Genomic DNA, 21070 nt, shown 5'->3' with positions numbered 1-21070 from the left:
GCACAGGGTTCTGCAATTAGTTTTATAATTAGCTCATGTTTAGTTCTCCTAATTAGCATCCGAACATCTGATGTGACACTGTTAAAGTTTAACATCTCGTATCCAAACACCCCCTAAATGAAAAGCTGCAATTTTTTGAAGTGAAAAAAAAAGCTGTAAAAAATCACACACAAACTTTTATGCTTAAACGGTTAACCCATCTGCAGTCACTCTCCCAGTCTCCCTCTATAAAACCGCCCACTTCCCAAAAGCAACCACCGCACCGCGGCCTCCCTCCCTCCCGCTCCGCTCGCCACCACCTTTCCGCCTTCCGCGCGCGCCCCACGCACGACACGACCGCGCGCACTGCCCACGCACGCACGCACGCGCGCAGCAACCGCCGCCTCCGGCTCCGATGACCGACGCCGGCGGCGCCAGGAGGGCGGGCGGCGGCGGTGGAGACCTCCCGCTCCGGCCGCCGGAGCCGCCGCGCGACCCGCTGGAGTTCCTGTCCCGCTCCTGGAGCGCGTCCGCGGCCGACGTCTCCCGCGCGCTCGCCGCCGCGCCCGCGCCGGCACTGGTGCCGATAGCCGGGGCGGGCGCCGCCATCGACGAAGACGTCGCCGGGGAGCTCGACTGCGACGGCTCCGGCGCCTGCGGCGGCGGAGGGCCCGCCTCCGGGAGCTCCTTCTCCTTCGCGTCCGCGGCCACCTCGCAGCTCATCATGGACCGGATCATGGCGCAGTCGGTGCGTGCGTCCTCCGCCGCTTTTGTTTCCTCCTCCACTAATAAACAAACAAAAAACAAATCCGGTCTTTTTAAAATTCAACACGGTCTTCTTCGTCGAATCCTTTTTTGTCGAACTGGTTGGTGCGATTGTGTCATGTCGTTCTAAATGTTTGGTTTGATTTCGCATCCCCTTTGCTTGCCTCTGTTCTTCCTGCCGATTACTGGTACTAGCTTTCTTTAATGCCACTACCTGATACCTGACTTCCCTGTACTCCTGGGGAGTAAAAGTGAGGACAGCAAGAACAAGACGAAGCTGAGTTTTTTTTTTCCCAATCCTCCTCCACGAACAAACCAAAAGAGAAACTGGGAAAAGAAGACAAACATTTGATGTTCTACTCCTGTTGCACGATTGACGCTCTGTTTTTCCGGCGATTGGGGGTACTGAATTCGTAGCTGATGGGTTTCTTGTTTCGCTGGGCTGCAGCAGGAAGTGTCGCCGCTGACCTCCGGCCGGCTCTCCCACAGCAGCGGGCCTCTCAACGGCGGCGGCTCGCTCTCCGACAGCCCCCCCGTCTCGCCGGAGATCGACGAAGCCAAGGTCTGTTTTCCCTCTCCTCCGCCGGTTCCGCTGCACGTTGTTACTGCTAGTACCATTACTGGTTGTCACATTAATTAATCATCCAATGAATCCTAAAAATCTGAATGGACTTGTTGGTTTCAGTTTAATCTGAACACTTAGTACTAGCATTCTCGGGGCAGCATTTCAAAGACAATTAAGGTTCTTTTTTTTTTTGGCAGAAGACACATTCTTGGGGCAGCACTTCAGTACTACTTCCTTGATTGCTGCTTCCTCTGCTTTGTTAGGCACTGCATTTTTTTTGTTTGGTATCTCTGCATGGTAATATGGTATTAGCAGTAGCAGTAGCTGGCAGGCTCAGATATGCTGCAAGCCTGCATCTGCCTCGTGATTTCCTCAGCCATTTCTCTGAGCTCTGCAGGCTGTATGAGCTGGTCATTTGGTCGCTGTTCCCTCTGTTTGATGCTCTGTTTTCCTTTGGGAACGGATCACTAGTTTGTTTTCTTCCTTGTGCGTGTGTGTGCGCTCAAAAAACCTGGTCAAGGATAGGTTTAACAAAGTTGTAGATACAGCAAGGAAGCCGTGAGAAAAGTAACACAGGGGGTCGGTCTTGCAGCTTTTCTATCACAAAATTTTCTACAGGGAGGGAAAAGAATCAAAGATTGAAAAAAAGAGCTCGAACATACGCCTTTCTCTCCATCCGATGAAGCACCACTTTACTTCCATTCCATGTCTCTGAATCTATAGATTTGGGGGCAAAGTGGCTGCATGCCAAAATCATTGGGCAATGCATTGTAGAATTTGCAGACAAGACATATATGGGGATGAATATGAACGCCTTTTGCCTGCTCTCTCACCTGTAGCATTTCCTCACCCCAAAATGGGAGGCCAAAATTTGTGGTCTTGTGCTTGTAACTTGTGCAAACCAAGCCATTCTTCTTGCTCATGTCTTCCCCTTCTCCTTTTGCTGAATTCCTCTATTTGCCACTGCTGCAGCTGCTGCTTGCTCGAGTAGCTAGTTTGTGTTTTCAGCTGTCCACATGAGCTATCACAGCAATGATTGCTCATTTTCATGTCCTTTTTGTGGTTTCATAGGCGTGCGTTACCTTTTTCTACTACCAGTGCTAGTTTTTGCGCGTCGCGCCGTGGCCTATCATGACCCATGCCGTTTAAGCTGATGCAAAACAAGAATTAGGGCTATCAAATTAGTCGGCAGCTTAGGATAGATCCCTTTTGTTCAGATTCCCGCTGCTCCCTCTGTTTGATGTTTGGTTTCTGCATTTTTATCATTGACCTTTGCTTAACAGCAGTCAAGTTTTGGTCTCACAAAGGTACTGAAAATCTGAAACTCATACGAGTTCTTGGTCAAAAGACATGATCCTCTGCCTCACTCTCTGTTGCCCATCTTCAAACTGAAAGAGGGCCAGGCTGGGAGTGATCTCACTACAGTGACCTGCAACGCTCCCATCCCATTCCATCCATCCTCCTCCCTTGGACCTTGGTGTTTGCCCGGTTGCCCCTGATCTGAACTGTGCCTTTGTACTACAAGCTCTGACCATGGTGGTGGGGTAGTGGGGCCTGGTGGCGATGTGGTGGTCTCTGCCTCTCTGGTGCTCTCTTGCTTGGTGCTGAAGAAGCTTTGGGCCATGTTTAGTTACTCCCAACTCCCAACTTTGACACTATGCAAAAAAAAGATTCCCCATCACATCAAACTTGCGGTACATGCATAGAGTACTAAATGTAGATGAAATTAAAAACTAATTGCACAGTTTTGTTGTACTTTGCGAGACGAATCTTTTGAGCCTAATTAGTCAATATTTGGACAATAATTCACAAATACAAACGAAACGCTACAGTGTGCTACAGTGCTGTAACAGTAATTTGGCACCTCCCAAATTCCCCAACTAAACAAGGCCTTGATTCCATAGCCCCAGCTGCAGCTGCCTCTCCAGCTCTGCAACTGCAAAGGCTGCAAGCCGCAGCTCCTCTGCCATTCTGGTCTCCTCCTCCAACAAGCAAACACTGCAGCATGCCCGGTGCCCCACAAGCTGCCCCCATTGAAAAGAGCAGGAGGGCTTGCAGGCCTATGCAGTTCTTGCCTCACCACTTTGACCTTTAGTTAGGGGGTGTTTGGATATGAGGTGCTAAACTTTAACAGTGTCACATCGGATGTTCGGATGCTAATTAGGAGGACTAGATATGAGCTAATTATAATACTAATTGCAGAATCCTGTGCTAATTCGCGAGATGAATCTATTAAGCCTAATTAATCCATCATTAGCAAATGGTTACTGTAGCACCACATTGTCAAATCATGGACTAATTAGGCTTAATAGATTCGTCTCGCGAATTATACTCCATCCGTGCAATTAGTTTTATAATTAGCCTATGTTTAATACTCCTAATTAGTATCCAAACATCTGATGTGACAGGTGTTAAACTTTAACAGGGTGTTCCCAAACACCCCCTTAATTGCTCCCTTTTTGCACACGCCTTTCTTACCCCTAATCAAGTGTTACTGCCCCAGCTTTTACAGTCTAATCTAATGATACAGCCTTTTGCACTGTCTTCTCCTGAGGCTAATCCTGTCCTCTAAAAATGCTGCTGCTGTGTCTCTCTCAGTCTTTGCTCCCCCCCTCATGATTGTGCCATGTGTTTGTGTTGGTTTGCTCGTGGCTGAACGTTGGTCAGTGAGTGCTCGCTGGTGCATGCGTTCGCTCGGCAGAAAGGCCATGGCACGCCCTCGCGATTCCATCAGTGTGTGCCTAGGGAGCCTAGATTAACGTCATGGAAACACAATGATTTGCAGTGGTCAGTGAAAAGGTGGCCATGCTTTGCAAGGATCATTTACAGTTACTGCTTCTGTGAGTATATGGCCTACTGACTAGGATTATTGGGATGAATCCTGTCAGCTCATAATCTGTTCAAGTTCTGCAGCATAACTATTTGCAGAATGGCATTTCAGTTAAGGTGTAGGATTAACGGAGCAATTGTCTGCAAAAGAATGCTACCTTTGATGTGAAGAATAGTAACTGAATGGCTAACTGAACAATTGGCTTTCTGAAAAAAAAATGCAGTTCTGCAGACTGGCGAGCACGCCGAAGCCGCAGCCGTACTCTCGGGGTGGGAGCAAGACGGTAGGCCGGTGGCTCAAGGACCGGCGGGAGAGGAAGAAGGAGGAGACGCGAGCCCACAACGCGCAGGTCCACGCCGCCGTGTCCGTGGCGGCTGTGGCCGCGGCCGTCGCCGCCGTGGCGGCCGCCACCGCCGCGGCCTCGTCGGGGTCCGGCAAGGACGACCGCGGCGCGCGCACGGACATGGCCGTGGCGTCGGCCGCGACGCTCGTGGCCGCGCAGTGCGTCGAGGCCGCGGAGGCCATGGGCGCCGAGCGCGAGCACCTGGCCGCCGCCGTGGGCTCCGCCGTCAACGTCAGGAACCCCGGCGACGTCGTCACCATCACGGCAGCCGCTGCCACAGGTTCGCGCCAGCTGGTTCCAACCAGACCCTGCAGCATTTTAGTTTTTGTTCGCTCCAATTGGAGTGACATGATCGCGTTGCGTTATTTTGACTCTTACAGCGCTGCGCGGCGCCGCGACGCTGAAGGCGAGGGTGCTGAAGGAGGTGTGGAACGGGGCGGCGGTGATCCCCGTGGAGAAGGGCGCGATGGCCGGTGGCGGAGGAGGACGGCATCACCAGCAGAGCCACAAGCACAACGGCCAGCTGAAGCACCAGCACCAGCACCAGCTGCGTCAGAGGGAGCTGGAGAGCAGCAACAGCAGCAGCAGCTGCTTCAGCGACGAGCTCTTGCTGGCTGAGGAGAACAACTTCCTCGGCATCTGCACGCAGGAGCTGCTGGCCCGCGGCAGCGAGCTCCTCAAGCGCACCCGCAAAGGTATCGAACGCTTTGGCCGATGTTCTTCGCTCATCGCATTGCTGCGATCTTCAGTTGCCGTGCGCGCGTGCTGACGAAGATGATGATGGTGATGATCGTGTGCAGGATCGTTGCATTGGAAGGTCGTCTCCGTGTACATCAACCGGATGGGCCTGGTATTATGAACTTAAACTCCTGTTTTCTTGAATTGCCTTGATTTTCTTTGAGAGAAATGCAAATTTGTAAAGGAAAAAGTTTTGAATCCTCATCTGTGCTTGCCGTTTCCGCAGGTGATGCTGAAGATGAAGAGCCGGCATGTTGGGGGGACCATCACCAAGAAGAAGAAGAGTAAGTGTCCTGATTGCAAGCTGCAAAATGTCGCCATGGCTGGCCTTGTACACTGTTGCTCCGTCCTTAGTATCCGGTGGCGCTGACATTGGATTGGACAATGCCACATTGTGCAGGCGTGGTGGTGGACGTGTGCCGTGACGTGGCGGCGTGGCCGGGGCGGCACCTGCTGGAGGGCGGGGAGCACCGGCGCTACTTCGGCCTGCGGACGGCGGAGCACCGGGTGATCGAGTTCGAGTGCGGCAGCCAGCGGGAGCACGACATGTGGACCAAGGGCGTCGCGCGCCTCCTCGCCATTGCCGACGCCCGGAAGCGCGCCGTCTGATCTGGCAACCGTCGTCGATGCAGGTGGCAGCGACGGCTGATCACAGGGTTGTCATGTAGCTATAGCTAGGGGTCTCACACTCTCACTCTTACTCTCATGTCGCGGCTGTCTTTAGAGCAGGGATCAGGTTAACGCGTGGAGTCCCATCTCTCAGGAAGAAATCGCAAGTGCTTTGATGTGATGCTAGCTGTTGGTCTCACTTGTTAACGGATTCTGATTGCAATAGCTGAATGTTCAGCTCCCTTTGCAGAGGAAAGGCAAGCTGAGGTCTTGCTTTGCCTTTGCTACGCTTCTGCTGTGCCTGTGCACTGTCTCCACAAGCTCAGTCCGACCTGGCACATGCTCCATCTCCATATGTGTTTGCTCTAGGGACAAGACTGTGACTGTGAGACGTGCTAGGCCTAGACGACGGCCCGACGCCGCTGCGATGAGGGCGGCACCGTAGAGGTTTGCTAGCAGCAGCGGGGAATTGGAAGTAGAAGCAAGCTATTGGGGACAGGATCAGAAGGATTCTGGCAGGACAGAGGAATTGGTTTGATATATCAAAGGTGTTCATTTGTTCATATCTCCGCCAACCTATCCAACTTTCAACTCAGTATGCGCTTGCCATGTGGGGTTTCTCCCCGCCACGCGTTGCACGTTCAGTGCTCAGTGTTTGGCACACATTTGTGTCAACAAACTATTATCTACTCGCTCTGTTTCAAATTGTATGTCATTTTAATTTTATAGGTTCATAGATTTTACTATGCATCTAGACATACATTATAAATGTATAGCAAAAATTATGCATTTAGAAAAACCAAAACGACGAAACACAATTCGGGACAGAGGAAGTACAGTTTTTTCTTCTTGTCTTCCCATAACTGAAGGTTTCAAGGAGACAACACCATTACCCGCGCGCAATCTTCATCTCAATTGCATGTCCTCACATAACGCTTATATGTGCAGCGAAGCAATCCTAACCGTTTCACCTAAGACAAAGATTGCACAGAATTAATAAAAGCACCAACTGGCAGGTAAAGAAATGAATGACCCACAATAGAGGCTGTCCTTTCACATTAGCCAACTGAACAGCATAGCAATAAGAAGAAATATGCTAGGAGGATATATAGGACAGCTCGGTAACTGGAAAAGAGTACACTAGCCAAGAATCAAGAGTCAACTACCATTTCAGTAGAGACGGAAATTACTGAACCTAACCAAATAAAAGGATTAGCAAAAATATGAGCTTGAACATTTCAACCTTATACCTTGCAGCCATGCGAAAATTACGGTATGGGCAACATTCCACGCGGTAGCATTTCTTCATTCAGATCCAGCAAGTTGGTCTACTCCACGAAATAGTTATCCAGGACGTCAGATGGCAAATTTCCCATGAGGCTGAAAAGATGAAAAATACTTTAAAAACTATCTCATTCGATTCCCATGCTCAAAAAGGTTTTCGCTTTGCATACTTGTATAAAATACAAAGTGCAGCTCTGGTCTTGCTTTTTTACTTCAACAATAGGGGCTGAAAGCTGTAACTCAAGATCTCCCATCACTCTGCATAAAAAGAGGCACTAATAGTTAGCGTATAGACACCATGTTTCTTTGCAGTGAATAAAATGCTAGAAAATAAGGACCATCAGTCCCCCTCCCCCCAAGGGTCTTCACCTCTGGTTTCCACTTGAAGCGAGAAATGAGACAAGTGACTGGTAGGCCTTACCATCACTCTTTTTTTTTCTCATCTAAAACTGAGCTTTGCTAACCAACAATGAGACAAAATGGTGATGCTTTTGTTTTGTTTCCCTTTTCTGGATGGGTGTCTAGGGGAGTGATAGACTTGTTTCTATCAATCAAATCAACTTACCGTAAGTGATCGGCCACAGCATGATTGGCAACTTTGCCTCTGCCATCATTCAAACCATATTTGACCCCCTGTGTCAAGATTTTTACAAGGTAAGCCATAAGCTCAGTATCGATAACCATGAAAAGAGCAAACTGCGCCGTAAATACAAATATAATATAACTGTCTGCACAGTATGAAAGTAACAGATTTTAAGCTTGAGGAAGTGGCTAGCAAACAAACATGGTTGCCATGGTAATCTGAAAAAAATAAGAAGAATATGACTAAGAGACAACTTACTTTCGAATGTTTGGATCAAGAGAGGATGCTGGACTTTGCATGGTCCCATTGTACCTTCGGTTCAGAGATTCCACATTTATCTCTGCACAGCACATAGACATGATTTCCTATGCTACTGATTGGCATCATATTACATATGAAATTTGTCCAATATACCACCAACTTGCAAGTCGCATGGTAACTCAAATTCTTAATAGCACATAAAGGCAGTCTAGACTTGCTCCACATGTCAGTTTCATTATGTGAAGAAAGAAAAGCTGGGCGAAACCAAAAGAAAAAAAACTAAACAGATTTAACTTCAAAATTCAGAATGCAACTGGCAGTATAAGACATTATTTTTCCATGCCTCTGATTCGGTATCATGGTAAATGTGACCAATATAGTCTGTCCAATATAGTATCACCAAGACACCAAGTTGCAAGTCACGTGGTTATAGAAGCCCAATATTTTCTTGACAATACTTCAAGGGAATTTACTTGCTCCAGGTATCAGTTTCATTATACGACAACAGAAAACATGATGAAACCAAAATGAAACTGAAAGGTTTGACCTAAAATCCAATTAGCAACAGACAGTACAACAGTAATGGCTAATTACAGGTATTAACTTCAGCGCACATAATATATTTTTTTAGGACAGCACACACAATAATAATAATGGAAAGACATTCTAGATCAAGACTTCTGGGGGTGCATAATATCAGCATTCATTCATGTGCACTCATGCTTGTGTCATGCATTGTTCAATACTGCCAGAAAAATGGTACTATAAGAAACACAGTTATCAATACCTATACTCCGGAGCTGATCCAATGCAGCCAGAAGATTGTTATCTATAAACTCAATCTTTTCCCTGACATAATCCAACAACACTACAACAGCAACAAATGGTACGCGTGTCAAGATGCAGCATATTAGCATTAGAGTATTAGACAACAAAGGATGGTGCAATAACATCTACAAATTACCTGATGGTGCATCTATCCAGATCCTTGGTCAAGTGAGTCCCTAAGAAAATAAGGGCATAGATAGACTGTTATGGAACAAATTTGCAAAGATGCAAATTTGTAGTAATGCAGCAACTATGAAATCTCTGAAACTACAAATCCATGAAGTTGAAAGGCTAATTTCTTACTATTGCACTCTTATATACTTCATAATGCTTCCCTTAATTAAACTAGCATAAAATTAGCATTTTTTTTGTGGCAATGGAAAGCGAAAAGGTGGGATTACCTGGAACCTTGCTGATGTGGTTGGTGAAGTCACATTGCAAGTAGATGCGACTGAAATGGAGCCTTTCCTTCGAAAAGGAGGAGATTTTCTCCAGCTTCTTGTTCTCAGTGTTGACAGCAAGCACCCAACCGCTTGGGTCAGTACCCGTCATCTTGGCCATCACATAAACCGTATCTTCGTTGTACAGATCCAGTGTGGGGAATGAGCTTATCACATTGTTCAGGGACAGCTTCCTATCCTCAGACTTCCAGATAGCAGGAAACAAATCAGGTAAACATGAGTCAGCGGGCGAGAGCTCAGCGGAGTCAGCGGTGCCGCAAGCCTCCCAATTATCTGAATGGATCATCCTCTTGAACATGGCGACCGTCCATCGGAAGTTTAGTTCACTGCGGGCATCCAACTGAGGGAATCCAATCTCGATGAACCTGAACCAGCCGTTCCTGAAGGTGACGTCACGGACCCTATCCAGACAAGGCACGAAGCCATCGGAATCCACTCCCAGCCTGTTAACGTTGACGGGCATCAATGGGGGCAGCTGGATCAGACGAAGGAGACCTCGATGGGGTAGCCGGCGCTCGTCGCGGTTACAGCGGCGGTCGCGTTGTCGCGGCGGCGGCCCATGTGTGCTACCGTGTCGAGGAGGACCCAGTCGGGGAAGCCGGAGCGGCCGGAGGTGGAGGTGGCGGGATCCGCCATGGCGGGCCGGCGAGAGGCGGCGGCGGACGGCAGTTTGAATCGGGACACGGGGGAGGCGCGACGCGAAAGGTGGCGGCGCCGGCGAGGCAAGAGATTGAAATTTGGGGGGTAGTTTGGATTGGGCCCACGGCGTGGGGTGGGGTGGGTTGGTGTCGGTTTACTTCCAAGTCAAGCCCAACTACGGCCCACACGTCACACGGCCCTGCCGGAAGCACAAATTCCAGCCCGAACCGTTAACGTCGCAGATAGAGAGGTGGACCATGATGAACTCTAGGAAACCGCTGGCGACCGCAGTGGATCATGCAGCTTGGAATCATGCACTAATTTCTAATGTTAGAGCTGAAATTAAACTCAGGACCTTGGGTGGTAGAGTACAACTATAGAAATGGTATTTTCCTTATGTTTGGTGTTCTTTTACTTAGTCACCTACTGCAATAGCTACTAATATATGTTCAATATACTTATATGATTTCTCTCACTTGATACAAAATCTGGTTTTTAATATTCTTTATTATATGCACGAATGCTACTTTCTTTTTGTAATGTGTTGTTCTAGGAGAAGGCTGTAACCATATAAATATGATATATTCAACGATTTACAAACTATTCTATTCCGTTTTGTGTTTTCGTATTCCTGCCGGTAGTTATAGAAAACCCTTTTTGTTCGAATTGGTTTGTTTTTGTGAATTCGTGTTCGTTTCCATTCCTAAACTTCCTGCTTTTTTATTTTTTTAGTATTAAAATGTAAAAGTGAAAACGATAAAGGCTTTATTCCGATCACTTCCAACCGCTTTCATCTGATCCCAACAAAGGACCCAATACATACTCAACCCGCAATTGCCGAGCTTGACGATGGCGCCCTACCTAAATCCATATACGACGTTTAGAATAAGCTGTCTAGTTCAAAAATGAACTAATTTGCTTGTCCTAAACGAACGGAGGTGCCAACTATGTTGACTAATACTATGCATGTTTGACAAACCGTGTGTTCCTCTCTTTTAGAGAGAGATAAAAAAAGAACACAAACGACGCCAAATTGTCTCAGACTCAGCTAGCGGAACACCCATCAGTAAAATCACCCTGGAGCCTTTCTGAGGTGCTTAGAGAAGGCACACTGCCGGTAGATGCGACAGAAATGAAAACTCTACTCTTCAAAGGTCGGCATCCTCTCCAGCTTCTGGTTCTTGGTGTTGACAGAAAGCACCCAACCGCTTGGGTCTCGATCTTTCATCTTGGCAATCATGTAAACCACATCATCATTGTAGAACACATCATCTTGAAGGTGATGTCATGAACTCTGTCCAGTTCGGGCAGCATGCCATGAGAACCCACTCCCAGCTTCCAGAAGCTCACGGGCATCAATGGCGGCGGCTCGATCAGGCGCGCCTCGGGGTGGTCACCGGCCACCGAGTCGAACAGCAGGATCCCGTTCCGGAGATGGACCCATGCCATGGATTCCCCCTCGAGGGCGAAGGCCTTGGTGGGATGGAACCGGCCGCCATGCGGCTGCGTGCCACGAGCAACCCTCGACCTTCGTGCTCCACGCCTTGGTCTTGCTGGAGAAGGCGTGGAGGTCGTAGATCATCCGGTTTGGTTTGGATTGGGCCCACAGCGGACGTGGATTGATTACGGGGCTGGGGATGATCGTCGTGTCGGTTAACATCCAGGTGAAGCCCAAGAACGGCCCATACGCACAACCAAACACATTGCCACATTGGCCACAGCCCACGGGCCAGCGCAATGGATCATGCAAGCGGCTGGAATTAAACTGAAAAGGACGGACCTTGGGTGGTAGAGTAGAACTGTAGGAGTGACATTTTCTCTATGCCTTTTATGTTCTCTCTTTGTCATCCTGCAGAAGTTGAGAGGGGTGGAAAAACTACAGTCTAGTGCTCTTTGCATATGGTTTCGTCGCGACTTATAAAATCTAACAACTCTAGTACATGACTAATCTTAGTTGTGGCAATATTTAATTAGCATAAAACAAATATGCCCTTAATCACGCTCAATCGTGCTCAAATGCTTCTTTAATTTGCAAAACCAAATCCCCTCTTGCAAAACAAACCACAAAGGAAATGCAATGGAAGTTCTCAGTCGATCATCATTGATAGTCTCTTATTGTGTAGGAAAAGTATAAGCCAATCCATAATGCTAGATAACGTGAAAGAAGGGACTCCTTCCTATTGTGGCAAACGCATGCAACATGTCAGCCTCACTATGCGCCTGAATCACAAAAGAGTTACAGGGTAAGTTTCTGGTTCTCTGCATCGTCCCTCCCGTTCCTGGTTTTTTTTTTCCCACCGCACATGACTCCGAACCTGAACCTGGCCATCATGAGTACATGTGCATCCACCATGCTACTAATGAACTAGTGGAAATCAGGCACTGCATGTCGATCGGTCTCTGATCTGCACGCAGGAGAAGACGGAAATTTAATAGTAAGAACAAGATTGAAATTGAAAATTGGATAATAGAGGAATTTCTGCACCACATTTGGATTTCCAATCGTAATCTGACCATGCACATACTACAGGTCCAGTCCATTAAGATGCAAAAACTAACCAGCCTCGACCAAAGAAATACATGTATACATATAACTTCTACATTACTGGGAGATTTCGTCGGAGCAATGCAATTGGACTAGCTACTTAGCTAGGACGTATACAGGTCTATGAAAACATATGTGCCCATCTAGGTTGTATCACTTGCAGCATCCTATAACATCAAGTTTTAATCAAATAGCTGAACCCAGAGAAGTAGAGGTTTCAAACCAAATACCTGGTCCAGCTCAATTGACACTTACAGGTCGTATATAGAAGCAAGAATCCCATCATCTGGGTCACAATACAAGCATTGGCACCCACTCATGGTGCACGTTATCAAGAGAGCAATCCATATTTATAAAGCTGATTCAAGCTAAGAAATGAAGGATTTTGTTGAATTCATATGAGAGGACCCTGAAACTCATACAATGACTATTGGGAAGAAATTATTAGGAATCAAACCTTTCTCGGCCTCCGTTAGCCTACTTGTGATTAGCGCATCAAATTTGAAATTGAGAAAAATGATTGGCAATCCTGAAGACACATGAACAGGAGCATGGATATCACCTCCCCTGAATCCACGGAATAAGTGCACCATCATCAGCACCATCCACCATATAATCTCAAATGCTTTTTTTGAGGGAATCAATCCAGCTTCTCCGTATAGCATAACCAGAAAAAAAAACAGATTTTTTTATTGGTTACCAATAACTACTCCTACCACATTCCCACTGTCGAGCCACTGGAGATTGAAATTGAATATGAAAAAAAAATCAGACATTAAGGAATCAAACGGGAACCAAGTGGCACTGGGTAGGACGCACCCTCATCCTTCCCGACGGCCACACCATCACGCGGTTGCGGATGGTGAGAAGGATCGATCGCATTGGCTGTACGCATGTTGTGGGGGTGTGGAAGCTGATTGTGACATTGGTTGACAGAAGAATCATCCCACTGAAAAAATGTAGGGAACATTCTGAGGCCGCCTCCGGTCCCATGTTCTGCTGGGAGAACGTAATATGATTCCCCGCCAGTCACCTCATGATTCCCTGTGTCGTAGACTAGTTGGGCACTTGTGTTTTTAGATAAAGGAACACCGATGGAAAATCATCAACATGACTACATGAGTTGTGTGAGCCAAAACTATCCCTGCACAGCCTATTAGGTCCAACCACATAATGGGCCATTTGGTCTTGTTGGGCCAAGGCCGCCCAATGCTCCAAGAAAATTTCGCTGCATCGTTCCTCCTGTCAGTGGGACCTTGGCGCTCGTGCACACAGGCGCAAACTAGCAGTTCAATGAGTTTACAACAGTAAGAGCGATGCATATATCTTCTCCAAAACTCTAGCTACTTTGCTCGCGCCAAGCAATGATCCAACTTTAAATTGCGACCCATCCATCTACAACGACAAGGGACAACAATGATGCATCACTGTGGCATGGCAAAAAAACATTACATGTAGTCCATGCACTTTTTTTTTGCAAAGGGAAAAAATTTAGAAAAAGACGCCGGTGAGTTTGGATAAAGCCAAGGCATTTGGCATATGTAGATGGATGGGAGGGGGAAAAAAAAAGGCAGGTAGCAAAGCCGGCCGGCCGGCAACCTTTTGGAGCCACACGATTGCATGGCCAGCACTCCACGCCACCATCCACACACCACCAAGGTCCCAAGTCATTCATGAGAGGAACAGCTCCAAAACTACCCACATTGCACGCACGGTGTGACGGGGAAGATGGAGGGCATGATGGTGCCCTGGAGCGTCCTCTCCCTCTGAAAGCTGCAGGAACACATACACAGGCAAAGGACAGAGAAAGGAGCATTGGAAAGGACAAGCCTGTGGGCATCTTGTAACAAACTGGCCACCCAACCAAATCGCCATAAAGGAGGGCTTGGAGCTTTGCGTTCATGCATGTGTATGTGCAGTGTGTGGCCCATGAATCTTCCAAGGGACCATGCAGAGTGACGGGTGCACTAGTACTTGGATCATCCATGCCCAGCCATGGCATGAGAGAGAGAGGAGAGGGTGGTGGTTAGAGATGCCAACAAAAAACTCCAACTAATTTCAGAGAGAGAAATGTCCTTGCAAGGAAAGGTCAAGAAGTACAAAGAGAAAACCTCAGGAAGAGACCATTTCATTTTTATTTGAGCTGGGCGGACAGATGGAGTACTAAATATCCACCCCCCCCATAGTACAAGGCCCAAAAGAGGAGAAAAGTGCGTGCAATCATGCAAGGGGGTCATGAAAAGATGGACAGCAGTTTCACCCTTCAAGCAAAGAGGCAATCAATCAGCTGTACTCGTGTAGGCATATCTTGCAAGCAACCATTATCTCCCAAAATTCTCAGCTGTCCAATCAAATGCCCTTATTTTCCCCACACAGCTTATTCATTTATTTTCTTAATCAACAAGAAGTAATCATATATACATACATGCCTTGCTATATCACACATCATTCCATCTACATTATTGTGAGCAGGATCGCAGTGAATCATAGCCACACTGATGAAAACAGTATATCCCATATTCTCACACAGGACGATTCCTGCATTCATGTGCAAGTATGTACTGAACCCAAACAGAAGCACAATCATTGTAGTTCACGTACAGACCAGTTTACAAATACAGGAACTTCTGCATGGCTTCTACTGCTAGAATACACATAAGGGTAAACACAGAGCTTAGACACTTGGTTCTGATTATTTCCTTCTTTCTGATTATGGGCAATTGCCGATTTCCAGATGACAAATGTTACCTAGAAGGGCCAGAAAGGAAATCTAAAGAAACACAAACCTTTGTACATATATGTACTAATATGAGGGAGCATGCGTAGCATTCTAGTACAGAGGTCAGATCTCATGTGTGCAAATTAAAGCACAGTTCAAGTTATCGATTCAGGCAAGTTATCAAGAATCCAATTGAATTGGAACAATTTCATGCTCTTTAAAACAGCACTAGGATTCAGGCGCTAGCATACCGCATCAATTTGTCACTGTTCAGCTTTAAAGTATAAGAAAGAATCAAAGGAAGATCCAAATAATCAGAACAGATTCCTAGTGCAAAACAAAATCCTAAATACACCCTCTGCATAACAGAATTGAAAGAGAAGCAAAGGCGTAAAGCAAGAAATTAGCAGAGTATTCATAAAATCAGCTTCAACTGAAGAAACTTGACCTGATCTGATCCATACACCTATATCTGATTTGAATCTGATCATATCTGATCCAGGTGCAGCATGAATTCTGCAAGAACTAACCTGATGAGACACCCACCGATGTTTCGATGCATCGATGGAATTCTCAGGTAGGGTTTTCGATGTGCTCCCACCAGCAGATGAAACTACAGCATGACCTGACTCATATTCCTCTTTCCCCCTCATCCTGAATTCGTCCATGACAATCAGGCAAAGAGAGGTAAATACATCATACCATCAGATCATGCTGGCAGCTTCACCAACTTGTGGTGCACCACTACCCTCTAATGGAGGAAGAAGAGCAGGAAGAAGATAAGAATCAGATGAGAGAGAGAGAGAGAGAGAGAGGGGGGGGGGGGGGGGCGCGAGATATATAGAAGACCGAGCTGTGAGAGACTGGAATTGCTGCCTCATATAATTTTGATCTTTTTCCTGTGCTTTTTTGTACGATGTTTTTTGCAAGGATAAGCCTGGGAGCTGGAGGAGATAGGGCGCGGCGTGGAGGCGTGGAGCTGACGGATGTACAGAAAAAAAAATGGGTATCTGATGAGCTCCTCCGTATATCAGGTGGGGGGTCCACACAGACAGTATGTAAGTGTTTGCAGAAATTGCTACCCAAAAATATTCACCAACGGCAATTGTAATTTTATCATTATTGAATCAATTGCTAGTGAAAAATGCTAGAAGAAATTTACTGCATCCAAATCTAAATAATTGCTTGCCATAGAGATCAAAAATAGTTTTCTGCAACGTATGTAGCTGTAAAAAAGGCCTTTTGGAAATGAAAAAGGATTTGGGTTTCAATATAAAATTTGCTATCACTGCAAAGAGACTTAACAGCAGATCATGCATTGATCTCCCTAAATAAGATGCCCATTCTACAAGTTTGTCCATTATGCCTGGGACCATATTGTTGGATGAAACTAAAAAAAAAATGCATGATCAACGCTGAATCCACAACATACCAAGATCTGAGCTCTGACACTACCCACGATCTGCACTCTGATCTACAGTTAATAACGAACTGCAACTGTGGCACATGAACCTCTCTTCACCAACAGTGACCCGGCTTTGGAAGCAAGAAAGTGACAAGACCATTACTTGGGTGCCTAGCTAGCTTTGGCTTGGAATTGGGCTCCATGCATCGCACCTATAGCCTTTTATGCAGATCGAGATCCTTTGTTTAGATATTGGCTGATCTTCTACTAATACATGTGAGCATAAGGACAATTGGACAAAGATGCATGACCCTACATTCTATAGTATATATAGTTCATGATAAATCAACTAAAGTTTTTTTTAACACTTAACAGTGCTGCAGCATGCAGTAGGGAATATTTGTCATTAATTAGATGTTAAAACATGAACAGAAATAATACTCGATATACTAAATTAAACAAGCAGAATCATATGTAGCATAGGCTAGAGTTTGGTTTGATATTCATCTATCAAATCATCATCTCCATATAAACTAGTAAGTTGGTACTAGTGTAGTGGTAACTGTCTGTGGCCAAGTGATTCTGTTGGACATTTTACTCAAACATCTGATCACAGAATCAAAGAGACAACTAGGTGGCTGGCTAGGAGGTAGGGGTCACTAAACTATGCTTCTTTCTTCAATCGATAAAAAATTAGTAGTAGGTGCAATCTAATATTTGATTGGCAGACATGATTATAAGCTTGGAACTCACATAAACATACTCCATCCAAGAAAGGCTAGGCTATTTCATTGGACAAATGCTACGCGTGAAAAATTATCTTTGAAACATCATATAAGCTTGAAAATTCCAACCAAGACCACCTAGGCTATCTTATTGCAGAAATGCTACATGGAAAATTATCATTCTTAATATTAAGAAATAATACAAGTACTTCATTGTAGATGAAATATTTCAGAGAAAAATGTACTTCTTTCCCTGTCAAGCGGCTCCTCCATGGATCGATGGTACTCCAAAACCTGAAGCATGACTACATAGCACTTTCAGCAATTAATAAAGTAGTAGCAGAAAAGGGCCAGGCATCATCAAGAAGTTACCCTAAAACCATTCAGTTTCGCAGATAGAGTATATATGCTCAACATTGTGAAGAAATGAGGCTGTCATGCATGATCTAACAATGATTTGCAGGTACACCAGGCAAATCAATCTGATGATTGTGGGTGTGCCGATGATGCCAACCAAAGCTAGATCATGCTGGCAGCTTCACTCATTCACATGAGCATTTGTGCTGCACAATGCATATATCCCAAATCATGTCCTATACTTCTTCCTCTCACAAGAGAAACACAATCCCACTGACTCAAAGATGCTAAGATCCATAACTACCAATGCGAAGCAGTACAAGGAGAGAAATTAAACACGAAATTGAGAGAATGTGCCTGGAGAGATTTAACAAAAGAAACACAGCGGATCCAAGAAGAAGTTCAATTCACAAAGAACACTAGACACACAAGTAAGACCAAGAAGAAGAAGAAGAAGGAATGGAAGAACAGGCTAGATGGAGTTATAACTCTGCCCTGTGGCTAGCTCTGGACCTTTGCCGTGGACGATGGACAAGGGCCTGTATTTATAGAGGAAAGCCATGGCACGATGGCAGTAGTGTGTCCATGGCAAGCAAGTTTCGGTGATGGTGTGTACCATGCCAGCACCAGTTAGGGGGTGTTTGGGAGGCATGTGCTAAATTTTAGCACCTGTCACATCGGATGTTTGGACACTAATTAGGAGTATTAAACATAGTCTAATTACAAAACTAATTGCACAACCCCTAGGTTAAATCGCGAGATGAATCTATTAAGCCTAATTAATCCATCATTAGCGAATAGTTACTGTAGCACCACATTGTCAAATCATGGACTAATTAGGCTTAATAGATTCGTCTCGCGATTTAGCCTAGGGGTTGTGCAATTAGTTTTGTAATTAGGCTATGTTTAATACTCCTAATTAGTTTCTTTCAAAATTTTTAAATTTCTGTTTGCTGTTTTATATAATATATATAATAAATAATGCCAGGCTAGATATGTAGGGTTTTGGCTAGGTAGCTAGAGCACGTCTGCATCAGAGACAGAGTAGCTAGGGTGCGGCACAATGCAGATCAATCGAGAGGCCTGCTCCTGCTCTGCTGGTGCTGGGCTGCACAGGATCAAGAGTGAGCAATGAGCCAGCGTGCCTGTGCATGGCACATACACCTAGGGAGACCTCCGTGTTCTTTACTACTCCTTTTATCAGAACGAGGTGCAGTGTGTGAGGGCCGGACAGTTGATTAAACAATACGCACAAACTCCAGATCCCATTCTTGTCCTACGCTAGGGCACATCGGCTAACGGCACACATCTTCAACGGTAGAGAAACACCATCCATCCTATTACCAGGAGTAGAATAATGTACAAGTACATACAGTATATGATGAACCGTGATTGGACAATTCTCCTAACCTCTGTGTATACAACTCTCCTAACCATGATTCAGGGTTGTTTTCTGTTTTATTTCACAGAAGTTTTCACGAGTTCCTCCTTATGAAATTTCACCAGATAAGTTACTGCTAGAACTGGAACTGAGAAGGCCGCAGCTGTTGCTATAATGAATTGAAACCCCACACAGCAATAGCAAGTATACAATGTTTTCCAACAGCATGAGGTGCTCTTTTTTTAAAAAAAAAAGTGCTTCTTTTTATTTGTACAGGCTGAACGGTGCATGAGACACGCATGCATTATGCAAACCATGCCAGGCATGCGTAGCAATAGGATCAGATGCAGGCCTATACTATGATAACTAGTTTATGCTTCCAATGCTCTCATCTTATATTGGCGAGGGGCATCGAGACGCGACTTCGCTTGAACACTATCCCTACTAGCTCCATTAAAAAATATGTTGAGCATGCATGACTGAGCTACGCATCAGAGGAACCTAGGTAGCATAGCTTTTTGATTATTTTTACAGACGGAGAAGTGGATCTAGAAGGTACGGTAGCTGCTTGTTTCCGGGAAAAATTCATAGTGCTTACATATGCCTTTGATGATTTTCCTCCCTCTCTTTTGACCTCATGAATTATCCCTCTGTTTTCATCATTTATGAAGTTTGTTTTGGCCAGGGTTCATCAGCTAAGGTCCCCGTTTGGATACACAATGCTAAACTTTAGCACAGTACTAAACTTTAGCACCCTCAAATGGAGTGCTAAAGTTTAGCACTTGGGGTTGTTTGGATACACTGCTAAAGTTTAGCACATTGGGTGAGAAATGACTATATTGCCTTCATTTATAACTGGCTTGGGAAAAGTGGAGAGGAGAGAGAGGGGGGCAGCAGGGAAAAAATGGGCTTGGGACCACTTTTAGCACCCATTAGCACCTTTTAGCACCCCTTGTGTGTGTTAAAGAAAATAGGGGTGCTAAACTTTAGCACACCCCTTTTAGCACCCCTATTTGGGAGTCCAAGTGCTAAAAGGTGCCAAAAAGTGGGGTGCTAAAGTTTAGCACCCCCTCTCCAAACAGGGCCTAAGTAAACACACCCAAAACTCTTCTCTCTTATTCTCAAGATATTTTTTTTGCGCAGCTTATTCTCAAGGATATTAAAAGTACATGGTCATCAAAGTCATTTTTCTTCACCATTATATTGTCATGGTTGCGTACACTTTTTAATCCTCTATGCTCAACAAAAAACATATATGCCTTACAAACTCTTATGAATGATTTCTTGTACCCTACTCCTTATGATGAAAAATATATGTTGTTTTGGATATTGACACACTTTGCAAGATGACACTTTACTAGTGGGTAATACCATTTCAACTAAAATAATTAAACATCGTGAAACTACTTCAATGATGCATGTAGCAAAATAGATTTTACGTTGTTAATAATATACATATTTTCATGTATTCATGGTTAAAGTTAGAGAATAATGTTTGTCCATTAGAAATCATAAAGTGGCCAACATTTGTACCCATTGCATGTTTAGTTTGTTCTCATCAGATCAATCAGCTATTAATCTTTTGATACAACAAAGCTAAGCTAATCTAATCACCATTGAGTATACATGGGAGTAGCTTAATGCAAGTGGTGGATCCATGTTGGTGCCTAGGAGCTAGCATTGTGGGTCAGTAATAAGTTGACCAGTGCAAGCTGTGATATGACGTGCATGTAGCTAGATGAGAGGTCACATCATGCTCATGGTCTGAGAGCAACCTGTTCATAACTGGTAAGGATTCTCTTCCTGGAAATGGAGCGGCACAGTACACACTCCCATCCCAAAGGCCACAAGGAAAACCCTAGCCAAGCTAGGAGACCTGTGTAGTAAAATGTACTGCAAGTATCATGCATCCCCACCTTGTTGCATTGCTTTACAACGAGGCACCACAAAGGCCACACGTTTTTGTAGCAATATAACCACCATCACCACCAAGCTCCAGGCCAGGACCCCTCTATGCATTGCATGCAGTGTGGTCCTTTTCCTAGCTCATCGA

The 21070-nt window shown here is 45.5% G+C and overlaps 1 protein-coding gene, 2 long non-coding RNA genes and 1 pseudogene across 4 annotated transcripts; 1 reads left to right on the top strand and 3 right to left on the bottom strand.

Moving 5' to 3' along the window:
* Positions 1–270: 270 nt before the first annotated feature.
* On the top strand, positions 271–6122 carry LOC101770524 (VAN3-binding protein). Of its 2 annotated transcripts, none has more exons than XM_022824853.1 (7): positions 271–727; positions 1196–1306; positions 4363–4762; positions 4863–5177; positions 5283–5332; positions 5447–5504; positions 5621–6122. In XM_022824853.1, exons 1-7 carry the CDS (start codon positions 395–397, stop codon positions 5827–5829), a joined length of 1476 nt encoding a protein of 491 aa, XP_022680588.1. In that variant the 5' UTR covers positions 271–394; the 3' UTR covers positions 5830–6122. The 2 variants fall into 2 exon arrangements, with proteins under 2 accessions (XP_022680588.1, XP_004963111.2); XM_004963054.3 differs by having other exon boundaries at positions 1193–1306.
* A 746-nt stretch (positions 6123–6868) lies between these two features.
* Positions 6869–7743, bottom strand: LOC111255695. The gene is made up of 3 exons (XR_002677171.1): positions 7679–7743; positions 7284–7371; positions 6869–7209 (listed from the first exon to the last, which is right to left on the bottom strand). It is a non-coding gene; the product is annotated as an uncharacterized LOC111255695 (long non-coding RNA).
* Positions 7744–7766: 23 nt separating this feature from the next.
* Positions 7767–11467, bottom strand: LOC105914038 (annotated as a pseudogene).
* A 491-nt stretch (positions 11468–11958) lies between these two features.
* On the bottom strand, positions 11959–15965 carry LOC111256586. Its single transcript, XR_002676629.1, has 2 exons — positions 15680–15965; positions 11959–12290 (listed from the first exon to the last, which is right to left on the bottom strand). It is a non-coding gene; the product is annotated as an uncharacterized LOC111256586 (long non-coding RNA).
* Positions 15966–21070: the final 5105 nt, after the last annotated feature.

The sequence above is a fragment of the Setaria italica genome, chromosome III, assembly GCF_000263155.2.
Source record: "Setaria italica strain Yugu1 chromosome III, Setaria_italica_v2.0, whole genome shotgun sequence".
Lineage (NCBI taxonomy): Eukaryota > Viridiplantae > Streptophyta > Magnoliopsida > Poales > Poaceae > Setaria > Setaria italica.
This window is presented reverse-complemented; position numbering and strand designations above follow the sequence as displayed.